Source organism: Lycorma delicatula, chromosome 8, assembly GCF_047948215.1.
Source record: "Lycorma delicatula isolate Av1 chromosome 8, ASM4794821v1, whole genome shotgun sequence".
Classification (NCBI taxonomy): Eukaryota; Metazoa; Arthropoda; class Insecta; order Hemiptera; family Fulgoridae; genus Lycorma; species Lycorma delicatula.
Genome location: NC_134462.1, coordinates 29,570,594 through 29,587,028, shown reverse-complemented (window position 1 = coordinate 29,587,028; position 16,435 = coordinate 29,570,594). Strand labels below are relative to the sequence as shown.

The window sequence follows — 16,435 nt, the reverse complement described above, 5'->3', positions numbered from 1 at the left end:
AAAAAAATATATAAATTTCATTGTTACCTCATTTTAACCGTTTACGCTCGGAATTTTAAAAAAAAGAATCCTTAATGTTCACTTACACCGTAAAAAGAAACTGTAAACAAATTTTCATCAATTTATCTTCAGTAGCATTCGCTGGCCATTATGAATCACTCGCAATATGTTATTATATATATATACATATATATATGCCATTAATAACTACAATTAAATATAAACGATTATGAAATTAAATACAAAATAAAAAAAGTAATTAATTATAAACAGAAATGTTTATAACTAATAAAATTCTACATTTAAATTGAGAGCTGTTGAAATACTCTAATTAATTACCATCAGAAAGGAACATCTGACAATAAAAGATCTCACGAAATCTCTCCTATAGGAGCTAAAACCCTGATAAAATGAATGTAAAACATAAAAACAAACTAAAAGAAATATATCCCAACGGTATAAAGGAACGATCAATTAAATCTCTGTTCTAAGTAAAACAATTCACAAGCTACCTACTTCCACAGCGATGCGGTTTAATAATAATAATTACTTTTACATTTAACCGTTTTACTTTCCCGGCAGGGACGATGGAGTGAAAAAATACTACTTTAAAAATTAATAACTACCCTCAAATTTTGTATTTATCTTCGTTACTGAGATTTCATAAATTCAAAGCTATTAAAATCTTTGTTGCAAAATTCTGCATACGTGTTTTTTTTATTTTCTTTTATATATTAAGAACGATTTAAAATATAATTATGAAATTAAATACGGTTATTTGCCTTTAAATGGGATAATTTTTTATATCGGATAACTTGGCGCTAAAATTAGAAGGGCAAAGAAACAACTTCCATGCGCGTGCACACACACACAAAACATCCCACCAGCACCGTTTTTATATACTTTTGATTTTTTAATTTTGTGGTCTTACAATGTTTTTTTTTTTTTTTTTTTTTTTTATATTCTTGTCTAAATTATGCGTTATAAGAAAATTTTTCATCACCACCCCTAAAGAGACCAGGTTTACAAAAACAAATTTATCAAAAATAGAAATTCTATCAGTTAAAAAAATTTTTTTACTGTTTTATTCTACCGTTACATTTCAAAAAAATATTTTTCACTTTTATATAAGGCGGTATCAGTGCGGGAATACGTTACAAAACATTTTAAAAGTATATTGCTGGGACAAACGGTAAAGCTTTAATTTATAAGTGAGCATTTTTTCGTGTAATCCAGAATGTTGTAATTTAAGATGTTATGAAACAGCTACTAATTATGATTCCTTATGATAAAATAAACGAATTAAATCTGTGCAAACTTTTATTAGGTTTTTCAAATTAAGCAAGAACACAGATTTTGAAAAGAAGATTGTAAGATACAACGACAAAAATAATATTCAACTTCAGTAATCAATTTTAAACGTTATAAAATTATGGGAAAATTAAAAAAAAAACATATCTTAGCTTTTTACTTCCTTGTACGAAGTAAAGGAAATATTATGATCGAAAAAAATTTCAGTGTTCAGATTTCAACAGAATTATCCATTTTCACTAGTTTCGGCGTGACGTCTGTACGTACGTATCTCGCATAACTCAAAAACGATTAGCCGTAGGATGTTGAAATTTTGGATTTAGGACTGTTGTAATATCTAGTTGTGCACCTTCCCATTTGATTGCAATCGACCGGACCAAAAGTGTCCAAAAAAAAATCCAAACAATTTGGATATTTGACTTTTTCTTAACTGCAATAATAAGCCCTCATTGAGAGCTTTTCAACGATATAACATAGGTGGTACTTATTTTCATTGTTTCCAGAGTTATAGCCAAATAAAATTTAAATTATATGTCGGTTCGAATCCGACTTCATCTCCTTTTTAACTTTTTTTAAAATTTAAATATATTGTTTTTTAATAATTATTAACCTCTGATTAAAAAAATGTTTACAATAAATAATAATTCAATAATGACAATAAATATATATATATATATGAAAAAATATCAAAAGTTATTAATGAAATAAAATTTTATGTACTTTTCATTAAAAAAAAAAAATGTGCATATATAAGGCGGACAAGAAAGTCGTGTGGTATCCTCATCAGATTTTTTAAACATAATGGATTTAACAGTTATGAGAAAAATCAATAATAGTAATTTGTTAAAACTTTGACATCTTCACACACGCACAAGCTATTAAAAGAATGGCCGTGAATTTCTTGGAATCTAAATTATTAAAATATGAACACGAACAGATCATACATTCATTTTTTAACACTAATATACTCTACTGACAAGTTTTCTAATAACAGTTAACAAAATAATTCCATACTGAGCTATTACAATTCGAATAGTTAGAAACTAATGGTTCAACATACTTAACTACTGTACCCAGATTTAAAAAAATAATCATTTTGGTAACATTAAAAAAAACTTGTTATTTACGGTACAGTAACCTATATTTTATTAGTATTTCAAGAAATGCAGATAAATTAAAGGTAAAAAAAAAACAAATATTTCAGTTTTAAATATAAACTCAAAAAAAATTTCTAATTTTTTAATAATTATTCCAAGAAAGATTTATAAGTATAAATTGTTCTCAAGGACGTAGGATTTAAGTACTGTATTATTAAAAGGAGATCGCATGACATTTCTTTTAATGTCTTTTCCAGTGACCCGGTTTCATTCAATATTCAACTCGGTTTCAGTTCGGAATTTGCATGCCTCTTGTTTGAAGTCAAACAATAGAATGGATGTCATATGTGATGGCACATAGGCGTGACCTGAAGTCATATCGGTCAAGTAACAAATAAATAATACAATTGCATGATTCACATATAACGCCGACGCTATACCGATACCTATAAGAATGTGTGTATGTATACCGGTAATTAATATCTTATCCGGAATAAATATAGCACATTTGTAATTGTAAAAAATGTTTTATTATAAGGCTCGTCAAATCGTAAACTAGATTACGATACATAATGTTGGATTTATTAATATTGAACGGCAATTAATTTTATTTTGAAATCTTTCTCGTGAATTATGAATAAAATTTTTAATTTACTACCAAAATTTTTACACCAGAAAATGAGAAACTTTGTAGATGTTTACGTCTACTCCAATACTAAGGTAGTAATTTATACCGGTTGATTCAAAAAGGACTTCACAACTTTAAAAGCATATAAAACGTTATTGAAATAACTTACAGATTCGGTTGAGGTCTCAATTCATAGAAAATATTACAAAAGTTTGTCACCCACTACCCAGTTTGGTTCGATATGGCTTATATTTGTAATGCGACGTACGTTCCACCAGAAGTCTAGACTTCACTCTGGACTGTATCCAACAAGTCGGGCGTTACCTCTGCAGCTGCGGCGTTAATAAGATCAGCAGGCAAAGGTGGTAGATAAACCCGATCTTTAATGAAATCCCACAAGAAAAAATCTAGCGGGGTCAAATGTGGGGAGCGAGATGGCAACGCGATTGGAACTTCACTACCAATCCACCGACCTGGAAATCGAGTATAAAGAAAATCTCGGACTTCTAGGAGGTAATGAGGTGGTACCCCCGTCATGCTGATAATAATGGCGTCCATCTTGGTCATCATCGTGTAACTGAGGAATTAGAAAATTTTTAAGCACGCTCGGATAAACGATACCATTTACGGTTGCCTACTGGAAGAACAACTTGTCTCAACGAAAGTTTGGAGCCAAGAGTAAACAGTATGCCTACTAGGAAGCTTTCTACCGTAATATACGAAAATTACGTTGAATTGAAGTTCCCGAATGCAAATCGTGAAACCAAAACACACAGCGAGCACGTTCCGCACCAGTAAATGTATCAATTTTTAACAACACTGGTGACAGCGCTGGTGCCCAAATTCGGTACTAATGAACACCTGAGTCAAAACTTGATGTATTTTACCATGAAATAACACCTCAACTGAATCTTAATCTTAGTTATCTAAATGTTATCTTAATTTTATTTAAATTATCTCAATAAATTTTTATATACTTTTAGAACTGTGAAGTCCTTTTTAAATTACCCGATATTTGAATGGTATATTTATTTATCTGAATCCAACTAGTAATTCCACAAGGGAAAATCTAGTTTAATAAAATAGATATTAAATGACTTTTTTCAGTAACAAAAGCGACATTCTAATAAACCCATACTAAAATAGAAAGCAATTTTCCAAACAATTATTAAAACTGTACAAGTCAAAATTAATTTACTTTTACTGACAATTACTCATTATAAGAAGAAGACCTCGTAAGAACAACTCTTACAATGCTAGAAGAATTCTTACAGTGCATGAAAGTTGATATAATTACCAGTATTTTAAATAATTACAAAATAAAATTTTTAATTAGATGATATGATGATGACACTGAAATATATAATAAATAAATGAATTTTTACTAAAATATAAATCTTATATTTTAAAATGTTTTAATAATAATATTGTACACAATTTAGAAATAAAAAATAATATATTTCATTTTTTATACCGACATAAAAAAATTATACTTGCACCCATACAACCAAAAATAGCTTTCTCAAAAAATTTAAAAAAATTAACAATAAATTTAATTCTAAAATTTATAATAAAACCCGTTGTTTATAAAATAAAATATGGAAAGTAAAACCGTAAAAAAATTCTAACAGGAATGACATAAAAATTAAAAAAAATACTTTCAGACAAACCAAACATACAAAAATCTAATTACGTAAGGAAATAACAAAGCAATACATGACTTTCCCTGCTAATTTTTTTTTTAATAATAAAAGTTAAAAAGGATAAAATTGTAAAAACAGATTGTAGATATTTTTTCACAGCTCTATATATGAAATCCACCGGGTTGGTCTAGTAGTGAACTCCTCATCGCAAATCAGCTGATTTTGAAGTCGAGAGTTCTAAGGTTCAAATCCTAATAAAGGCAGTTAGTTACTTTTATACGAATTTTAATACTGGATCGTGAATACTGTTGTTATTTGGTGACTGGGTTTCAATTACCCACACATCTCAAAAATGCTCCACCTGAGTCTGTACAAGTCTACATTTCATTTATACACAATACATATAATCCTCATTCATCCTCAAAAGTAATATCTTACAGAGGTTCCGTTGGCTAAACAAAAAAAGAAAGTTCTATATATGAAATATAAATTTCCAAAGAAATATTTAAACTTAAGGGAGACAAAAAAAAGAACAAAAACCATATATTTCGATTTTAAAAGGTGGAGGTTGGATTTTTAAAAAAAAGTTAGGTAACAAATTTCCTTAATAAAGTTTTCTTTAAAATACCTCTGAAGAAAATCAAAATTGGTTTTTTGCACTATATATCCCACCCCTTAACTGATTAAAAAAAAAATTAATATGATCAATGCATACCCCAATACATACAAATATTTGAGCCAAATTTGAAGAAAATTGATTCGATCAATCCTAAAACAATATAAGGTCAAATGCAGTACGACACACATACATACTCTTATGTTTTTCTTATCTAGATGAACCAGTTGATACTAAAACATAAAAATTTGCAAAAAAATCCGATTTCCCAGTTTTGACATATTCATCATACTTTCCCTTTTAACATAGCTACTACATATGCAGGGAAAGTAAAATAAACATATATCTTTCAGCGCAGAAAATATTTACGTTATCAGAAATCAAAAGCTAAACATTTAAATCCCTCGCATGTTAAAAAATCAAGTTTTAAAAAAATAGCAAATAAAAATGTAATTAATGGATAAGAATAATGATGACTGCCTTAGGAAAATAACTGATTTTAATTTAATTATTCAAAAAATGTATACATTAAATTTAGTATAATTAAATTATAGTATCCAAAAAATATATAATTTCATTATCTACTAACATATTGCAGTAGCAGCATAACAGTCATTTTATTTCGATGACAAAAACAGATTTTTACTTTAAATTGATTTTATTAATCATGGCCTGTTTGTATTTATATTTATATATATAATTTATTTATATAAGTTCCACTTATGAACAATCTTTAATAGTATATTCGAGCGCTTTTGGATTAATAATCCAGCCTCAGGAACAATGATATTTTATAATTATAATTATTTACTTCACATAACATTAATTATAAAAACTTGAATTTTAAAAACAAAAATTATTAGATTTTTAGTTGTAATATTGTGTTTGTAATTTCACATTATATTAAATAACATTGTAAAGAAAAGATTTCTGCAAAGGTTTAAAGAAGGAAAGGATAACAATCAAAAGCAGTCGGCAAAAAAATTAATTTTAGTTTAAAAACAGAAAAAGAAAAATATATTTATTATATGAAATTAAACAATTTAGTAGAAATAATCAAAATATAATGCAATTAATCTTTAAAAATCAAGTTTTTATTTGTAAGAACTCTTATTTATTATTTTTTTAAAAATAGTTTTAATTTTTATATTCCCATTTTGGAAATATTATATTAAGTGGTTCATACCTTTAAGCAGGTTATCCTTTGCAGGTATTATGTTTCCTGACTATAAATTGTAATTATTTTTTATGTCATATTTTGTACAACAGAAAAGATTTATTCGATTCAATTCAATACAATAACAAATAATTAAAATAAATTTGAAAATCATTCAATAAATTAGATCAAATACATATGAGGACTTTAAAGCTACTTTAAGAAGTGCATCACAATAATTTAGCGAAATAAAGTGTGCATTTAGTTACAACCACCAATTCTGGTTGACATACAGTTTTTATAACGTAGGCTGTATACAGATTTGATTTCATGCAAAAGAATGCTAAATTATTTTAATACTGCGAAGAAATTAATAAAAAAGTACTTTTTTCCTAGAGATCATATTTCTTAAGAAGAATGCTTACTGAGACAAATATAATTGGGACAAAAAAATATCCTTTCACTAATTTTTTTTCTTTTTTCATAAATACTTAAGATTAATTGAATTTAAAAATAAAACAAGCAGATTAACATGACCGAATATAAAAGTTAATGTTCTTTTACATGTTATGAATAGGAATAAATAAGCCAGATACATGTTCCAGTTCCATGATCTAGTTAAAATAATGAATTTCCTCACGAGTTAATAATTACCTACTATCATTTCCTTCGACAAAAAAAATAAAAATTAATTAGTTCAAAATTCTAAACAAAAATAATATTTATTCTGCGAGCTGTTTATTTCATGCACATATTATTTCAGGTATTGTATTCAACACCAAATTAATTTTTGGTTTTACGATTTGTAAACTTACTTTTTTTTTCAAATTAAATGCTCAATATACAGTTTTTTACACCGTTAAAGCTGAATGAATAAGGTAATACGAAACTACTTCATGCACTTTCCCTAGTAACTCTGAATTAGTTGGGAGGAATGCAAGGTATCAGTACTTTAATAGGGGAGTGTACTTTAATAATATTTTATTAAGAGTTGTTTCTGTAACACTAACTACAACTAACTGATTGAAATATACTGCTGTATATGGTGTTAATCAAACATACATTAATTTCTGTAATACTAATAGTACTATCATCGATGATATGTAACACATTTGCATAGCTCACCTGTCCCTTTCACACCGTAACAAAACACAGCTTGGACTGGGGCAGTAGTCTCACGTCATGTCTCCCCCAAATATGTTTATATTTGTTATGTTATGGCACATACAAGTTAAATATCGCAATAACACAGTCGGGCTAAAGCCATTCACTAAAGATAATATAGTAATAAGAACTCTTTTGTACACTAATTCTACAGTTTAGTACAAAAAACAAATCGTGGTAATGAAATTTTTACAGCAAAATTATTTTTTTCATGTGGTAATAGAAAAAAATCTTTCTGGAACAAATACACTTCACGTACTATGTAAATATACTTTTAAAATAAATCTGATTAAATTGAAAACACTAAAACCAATGTAAATACAAATGATACAAGCAACTAGCATTTATTGAAATCAAATCAGGCTAGGTGTAATTCTGTATTACTATTCATTAATAAATATCTTTTAACACTCATTAATTTTAGTACTGTTCACGATTAAGAACAAAGCTATGCTGTTGATTTAATAATAAAAATGTTAATCAAAGGATTGTTTTCTATAATTAACTCTTGATGGTTTTTCTTTCCTATAATTTTCTCTAGAAAAATATTTTTTGCTGATATGATGAACATACATACATAGTTAACCTAAAATTAAAAAATTTAAACTCAATTTTTTCATAAAAAAGGATGGTTAAAAGGAAAACATAATAAATTTAAACATTCTTATACAGATAATTATTTTTTTTTTTAAATGCCATCTAATTTAAAAAAAAAAAGAATAATTTAAATACTTCTAAACAAAACTTTCATCCAGAAATTATGAATGAATTAAAACGTATTTTCATCTGTAAATAAAAGAATGATCTTTTTAGCAATTAATTATTTTTAACTTTTGTCTAAATGAAGTGGTCATCAAACATTTATTTTATCATTGGGAAGGCATTTTTTCCAAAGAGAAAATGGTTAATCTAACCATGAATGGTCATGAAAATGGTTAATCCAAAACTCATAACTACTACAATATATTTATTTACTTTTTCATGATGACCAACCACCGTTAAAAAAAATGAGTAACAATCGATAACTTGTACATAAAATTATCTGAGTATTTCCTTTCATAAATTATAAAACAACCTAACTGACAGAAATTGATTCGAAGTAAACATAAAACAATAATGCAACTGAACTATTAAATTCTGTTTTACTTAACTACACAAAAAGAATTCGCAAACATTATTTTAGTTGATTAAGACAGCAAAACATAAACTAATACTGAATTAAAAAAATTTTTAACATGTCAGGGAGCCTTAAGGTAACTAGAAAAAGAATATTAATAAATATGTCCAAAGGTATTGAGGTAAAAGAGAATTCCAATTCCTGTTTTTTTGTGTTTTAATTATTCAACATGTAGAAATGAGAATTAAAACATTTATGTAAAAATAAATTTACAAACAATTCGTTTACTATAAATATGGAAATTATACTTTCAGAAAATCTTTACAATATATTTTTTTTAAATTAAAAAATAAGTAATATCTCTGATACATACATCTAACTTTTTTTTTCTTTTTTTTTTAGTAGGTTCAGTAATAATTTTTTTATCGTATATATAAATGCGAAAGTTTGAGAATCTGCAAAGATTGTTTCCAACAGCATCACATGAGGACCAACTGACCGAGTTCTTACAAATTTTTAGCATATATTCATGTTATCCCAGGAAAGGTTTTAAACACAGATCAAGGGCCTAGCCCTCTTGGGGATTAAGATATTAAAGGTGTTCATTAAGGAAACAAAAATGAATCCTTTTACCTCATTATATATCTGTCAAAATGGCAACAAAAATATAATGAAGTAAAATGACTAATTCTTTTTTCTGTAATGAATACCTGTAAAATATTTAATATTCTCAAATCATCAATACCATGAGCATAACAAATGTGTCGGGGTCCATCTGGCTAGACAAGTCAGGCAAGACTTATTTAAATTAGTGTATAATTGTTATTCATTATATAAAGATTTTCAGGAAATATTATAGTAAAAAGACTACTCCATCCCAATTTAAATAGAAAAAACCGGATTGATCAAATGGTAAAATCATCATCATAAATCAACCACTGAACAGTTGATTTTTGAAGTTGAAGGTTCTGAGATTCATATCCTAATAAAAGTAAGTTTTTACATGGATCAGAATACTAGAAATTCGGACAGTGGATATCAGTATACTTTGGAGGTTGACGGTTAATTAACCACACATCTCGAGAATGGACAGCCTGAGTCTGTATAAGACAACATTTCATTTACATGTCATTCATATCAACCTTTTCTCATTGGGCCGTAGGGTTGCTTGTTAACAAGCTGAACAGACTGCAATGTACATATTAGGATTACAAAATAAAAACATAAAAAGGAACTGTCCTACTATTTTGCCTAGAAGGACCAAGAGAAGGTGTAAGAGCAAACCTTGATGAAAAAAGAATCACAATATAAAAAATAAAAAACAAAGAAAAAATTAAAGGTTTAAAGTCCCTATTAGTACATAAACAAAAAATATACAAAATAATAGAAGAGTAAATATATAAGGACAATAAAAAATAAAATAATAATTTGGAAGAGTTAACTGATAATTTTTGAGTAAATATTTACACACATGCATAAGAATTTAGAAGATCCAAGTTTTTTCTTAAATTACAATTATTTAAAAAATCAATCTGTAATACTGGCTTTGAAAATGGAGATATTTTAATTTAATTTCAAGAACATTGGTGAATTTTTTTTTAATTAATCAATAATTTTCTAAAAATAAAAATGGAAGTGTACTAAATAAACTTTAGTCCAAAATATTAAATATATATCAACATATGTATATGAATATAAATATCAAAATGTGAACTAAATGAATATGAACAAACCAGAGTAACTCACTTCCACAAACAATAAAAATAATACAATTCACAAAAAAAAGTACAAATACCGGTTTTCATTAAAATTTTATAAATGGCCTGTAAATAGTAATTAAAATGGCCTATAAATAATGATCAAGTAGAATAACAGTGTGACCTTTGGCAGAACATATAAATACAATCTACTTAAGTGTTAATAACACTTCTTACTCGCAAGACTACTAAAAAAATAAACTTTCTGTTGTCATTTTTTATTATAGAATGACAGGTTCAACAATAAATAACCTTGAAATAGTTTTTACTATCTTAGGCGAAAATCAAATATATAAATTTTAAGTCAGCAATTTTAATTATTAGAATACTAATACAGTATATACTATAATAAGAGAGAAAGTTAACAAAATAATACTGTTAAATAATTAGAACAAAATATTGGAAGTAATTAAAATATTATCATTGCTTATATCTCCGTGTAAATGTAAATAATATGTAATTCACAATATAAATTATGAAATAATATTTTTTGATTTCTCCTTTTTATTGATAACCCCATTCCTGTTTAAAGATCAAATGTTGCTGTACCGTAATAGTTATACAAGCACACTAATAACATTATTTCAAAGTAAAACTACTATCAGATGAATTCAGGTCGGATGTTATAATGTTTATTTGGACAGCTGAACTGACAGAGAATTATAGACAAAATGCTTTATAATGCTTTACTATTCATTTTTTCAAGTTTTTTATCACAAAATAAAAGAAAAATCTAATAAGTACCTCTAAAATTATTGGCAACATCTAAATTAATTTTTTTTTAAATAAGTTTCAATATAATAAATACTGACACCTGTTAAAATTAAATCTACAGAACATAAAATTTAATTATTTTTCTAACCATTTAAAAAATGTCTAATGCTTCTCGTCAAGAGGGTTGACTAGAACTTTTATTAAGCTTTTGCAGTATTGTTTCTATAACTTATAACTACATTGCTTTCTCATATCACATCTTGTTAACTTTTTTCCCTTCTTACACATAAATATAAGTCCATTAACGGTTTTAGGTCTAGTTATCTCTTAACCAACTTAGTCACCCATAAATAAGATTATGTACCTAGTATAATTCTGATCAATCTAATTACTTCATTGATTAATGAAAGAATTTCACAACTAAGTACCTTTTCTTTCTTTTTCCGTTTAGCCTCCAGAACCACCATAAGGTATTACTTCAGAGTAAATGTATGAGTGTAAATGAAGTGTGTAGTCTTGTACAGTCTAAGGTCGACCATTCCTGAAATGTGTGATTAATTGAAACCCAACCATCAAAGAACACCAGTATCCATAGTCAAGTATTTAAATCTGTATAAAAGTAACTAACTTTACTAGGATTTGAACCTTAGAACTCTCGACTTCAAAATCAGCCGATTTGCGATAACAAGTTATTGCAAACCCAATGACCACAACCAATCCAGTGGATTACAACTAAGTACCTAAAATTAAGATATTCTAATTAAGATTCTATTAATTTGATATTTTAGATTAAGATTCTAATCTCTAGTAAAAACAAATCTAAATGGTTTATGTAGTTTATAGTTGGGTGTCTGGATAATTTCATGGATGGGGTGTTGATGAGTTGTTACTTTAGGAAGCTTGAACGAATCGAAACACAAAATTATGGTCAGTAATGTGCTGCTCCCACCAAGTAGAATAAGTCCTGATTTTCAAATGATGTAAGCTGAACAGAAATCTACTGTCAGGAGAAAAACTTGAGCTATTTAAAGAGGTGTTGTTTAATCTTGCAGTTCTTCAATAGGTAAATCATCCTTTTCCTGTTCTTGATCTCTTCTTCCTCTTACTGATTTCTGACATCCCCGATTAAGTCCATAATGAAGACAATGGGAACTGTAGAACCAGTGTATCCTTTGTAATCTGGTGGGGGCTGTTATAAATCTTAGGACTCCTATTACCTGTCCCTTGTGGCTTCAAAATAAACCTACAATCAAATGCCAGTTGTGTAAAGCTAAGCCTAAAATACAAAATAAAAAGGATATCCCAAAATAATAGTTTTTACTTTCCTTTAGCCATTTCAAAACGAAAAGTCTTTAAATTAAAGAATTTTCTTTGTCAATACATACAGAAACGCATATACACCTGTCATGATAGAAAAAAAAAATTGTTCACTCCAATCTGAGATTTTTTGTGGCAGAATGTACCAAATTTATAAAATAAAACATTAATGTTCATAATGACTATAAAAATATGAATAATCTTTTAAGAACAATTTATAAAAATAGTTTTTTAATAATAATCAAATTTGAATAGTACCAACTAAAAAAAAATAATATAATCTTTCAATAACAAACTGGTAGCATAATTTTATTAAAGAAACGATATGAATAAAAATCTATTAGATTAAAATAAAATTTCAATTAATTTGTTATTTTCTGCAATTGTTTATTTCCATGATTTAACCAAAAAAAAAACAAAAAAAAAAAAATTACAAAAATATATTTGATTACATATAAAAAATTATTTTTATAAAAAAAATTTTATTTAACTAATATTTTATTAACATTAATAAAAAAAGGAAACAAATTAGAAAAACCCTCTAAAAAAGTAATAAATAAGAATTAAATCGAATTGAGAATTTTAATCAAAAAATATATTAACAAATATAAAAATGCACTGAAAAGTAAAAAATAAATTATATAAATATCTAATAAATAACCAATAAATAAATGTAATAATTATTAAATTTTAAAATTAAAAGTAATGAAAATATTTAGTTAAATAAAAGCATGGCGCAGTTTTTATAATTTATTTAAAACTACACAACATTTATTTTTACAACAATTAATCTTCATTTTCATTTTCAATAACGACGCGAGGAGGCGGAAAGGTCTGCTGGAACCTCTCCAGTTAAAACTAACTACCTACAAGTAACAATCTGGGAAGATGCACCCACTCACTTTCTTTGTATGTGTTTTCACAAAGTTGAAGTTCATCTTCGAATTCTGCTTGTAATCTAAGCCAAATTGAACGCACTCTTTCCACTAAAAGTTTCATTTTAATTAATTATGAATTTTTATTTACTGAATTCATAATTACGATTACAATTATAATAATGATAATAATTAATAATTTTTCAGATTACCGTCAAAATGTAATAACTTTGTGCAAGATCTAAATTTAATTTTTATTTTTAATCTTATTAACCCTTAAAGGTCATCTCGGTGAAAATTTGAATCATCAAAGAATTAAAACTTGAGTTATTTTATTACAGATTAATAAAGTATATACATATAATAAACAACCTCATTAAATAAAAATTATATTTTAAAATACAGCAAATGTCTATAAATACTTGTTCAAAAACATTGTTATAAAAACTGCGCCACACTTTTATTAAACTAAATATTTTCATTACTTTTAATTTTAAAATTTAATAATTATTACATTTATTTATTTTTTATTTATTGGTTATTTATATATTTATATTTATTGGTTATTTATATATTTATATTTATTTTTTATTTATTGGTTATTTATATATTTATATTTATTTTTTATTTATTGGTTATTTATATATTTATATTTATTTTTTACTTTTCAGTGCATTTTTATATTTGTTAATATATTTTTTTGATTAAAATTCTCAATTTGATTTAATTCTTATTTTTTACTTTTTACAGGGTTTTTCTAATTTGTTTCCTTTTTTTATTAATGTTAATATTAATATTAGTTAAATAAAAGCTTTTTTAAAAAATAATTTTTTATATGTAATCAAACATATTTTTGTAATTTTTTTGTATTTTTTTAAGACTAAAAAAAAAGTAAAAATATTTATTTTTACACATCAAAGTTACATACGTGTACCAAATTTCAATAATTTTCTTACAATAGTTCATGAGAAATTAAAATTTTCAACTAAATGCATGAATTTAGCGTAAGGGTAGAGCGTGGGTCATATCAAATTCCAGATCATAGTGCTGTATTGTCATCGAAGTTACATATGTGTACCAAATTTCATTGATTTTTATACAATAGATCAAAAGATATAGCAGTTGCAAGATTTGATCATTCCTAAAGCGAGTTAAATAAAAGCTTTTAAAAAGTTATCTCACTCTACTATTAATATAGAGAGTAAAGTTATTATAATTAAGCAATATGCCCATTTAAGTGGGCATATTGCTTAATAAAAATAATGATTCAAAGCAGTGGAATCATATTTAATTAAAATTCTTTGTTTTACATCAAAAAATTTGGTCTTTATTGAATACAAATTTTTTCACTGATCAAAATTATACTCAATTGATTGAAAAAAAAATTAATAATTTTAATGAGAAACGAAATATCTTTACAATGTTAAACATTTAGAAAAGAATTCTCAGCCATTTTTTTTTAATCTTAAAACAGAGTTTATTCCCCAACACCACATTGTTTCTGCTCTTAAATCAAAATGCATATCTCCTAGATGAAATGGTAGGATCTTCTTCACCTTTCTTCAGTAAGGTTCCAGGTTTGAATCCTGGTTACGATAACATTCTTCTATATATTACATATGATATATACCAAATTTTCAGACATCAGCTTCATGCTTAAGTGACTTAATCATGCACAAGTATTAAAAAAGATTACAGTAAATTTTACGAACTATAAACAGAACTTGCATTCAATAATTTATCTAAAAAAAAAAAACCTACAAAGTCAAGGTTTTATTTCTATTGTAATTCATTATCTATGTATTGCATCAGTTCCCAGAGTTAACACATGGACAAAAGAAAAGATATAAACAAGAACGCCTTCCTAGAACAGTTCACTTTCTACTTTTTTTTTCATCATATTATTTGATACTTACAACAGTACTACTTTTATATGTCTCAATCATTTGTGTGTTGGTAGATTATAAAAGACAAGATAATATACACTTTAACAACTATATGATGATATCTTACCCATACTAGGTGAAAACACAATAAATAAATACTACATAATAATACTATACTTAAATAATAATAAAGAGTTATAATGTCTTTGACTAATTTTATATTGTATTTATCAATCTTTTTATTGTTTAGATTAAAAAAAAAACTATTAGCTACCAGATTTTAAAAAATTCCCACTGGTGAACGTAGTGTTAGATAATTAACCTAAAATTTTTCATTTATTTCATTGTAGTTATTTTTTCATTCATTTTGATAACTTTCCACATTAAAATACTTTATAATCTGTAAAATTTTTATCTTTTTATTGTAGCTTTTTTTATTTTTATTTGTGTTATTTTCTTTCTTTTGTTTTGAAGGCAAACAAGTTTAACTTGATTTATATCCTAAATTATAATGAATATTTTCATTCATCATAGAAAAATATCAAACATTTTATACAGATATTCAATACAGGAATATTAAAATAAAAATGGAATATCAACTAAGAATATATTTTTAATTGTTACCTTTCTCCAAAACACAAATTAAAATATTTCAAATTGTGTTTTTATATATATATATGTATGTATGTAAATATAAAATAATAATGATTATAGTACTGTAGTTATAAAGTTTTTATTTTATATAGCAACAACAACTAATATTCTTTTATTTTATTTTTGTTTGTACAGTTCTGAACGTTGCTGCAGGAAAAGCCCCTATGCAGATAAGTACTGATGGTGGTGGAGTACCGCAGAAAGCAATAGACGGTAGTACAAGTTCTTTCTTCAGTCCTGAAACTTGTACTCTTACAAGACCAGAAAGAATACCATGGTGGTATGTTAATTTATTAGAACCATACATGGTACAGCTTGTACGACTAGATTTTGGAAAACCATGTTGTGGTAAGTTTAATTAAAATTCACATGAATAGACTTTTAAAACATCATAATAAAATGAAAAAAACTAACTTTTTTTTTTTTAGTTATGAATATTATTAATCTATACTTTTGTTTAGTTTGACGTCTAAAGAAAACCTTCATTTACATTCATTAAC

The 16,435-nt window shown here is 26.0% G+C and overlaps 1 protein-coding gene and 1 long non-coding RNA gene across 3 annotated transcripts in view; one reads left to right on the top strand and one right to left on the bottom strand.

Moving 5' to 3' along the window:
- LOC142328966 (uncharacterized) overlaps nucleotides 1-16,435 on the top strand; it is a 284,506-nt gene that overhangs the window by 237,098 nt on the left and 30,973 nt on the right. For both annotated transcript variants that reach the window (XM_075373188.1, XM_075373187.1), the window contains exon 3: nucleotides 16,071-16,283. In XM_075373188.1, coding sequence (XP_075229303.1) covers nucleotides 16,071-16,283 — 213 coding nt within the window. The remainder of the gene's footprint in view (nucleotides 1-16,070; nucleotides 16,284-16,435) is intronic.
- LOC142328968 (uncharacterized) overlaps nucleotides 1-16,435 on the bottom strand; it is a 117,935-nt gene that overhangs the window by 100,185 nt on the left and 1,315 nt on the right. The window lies entirely within an intron of this gene.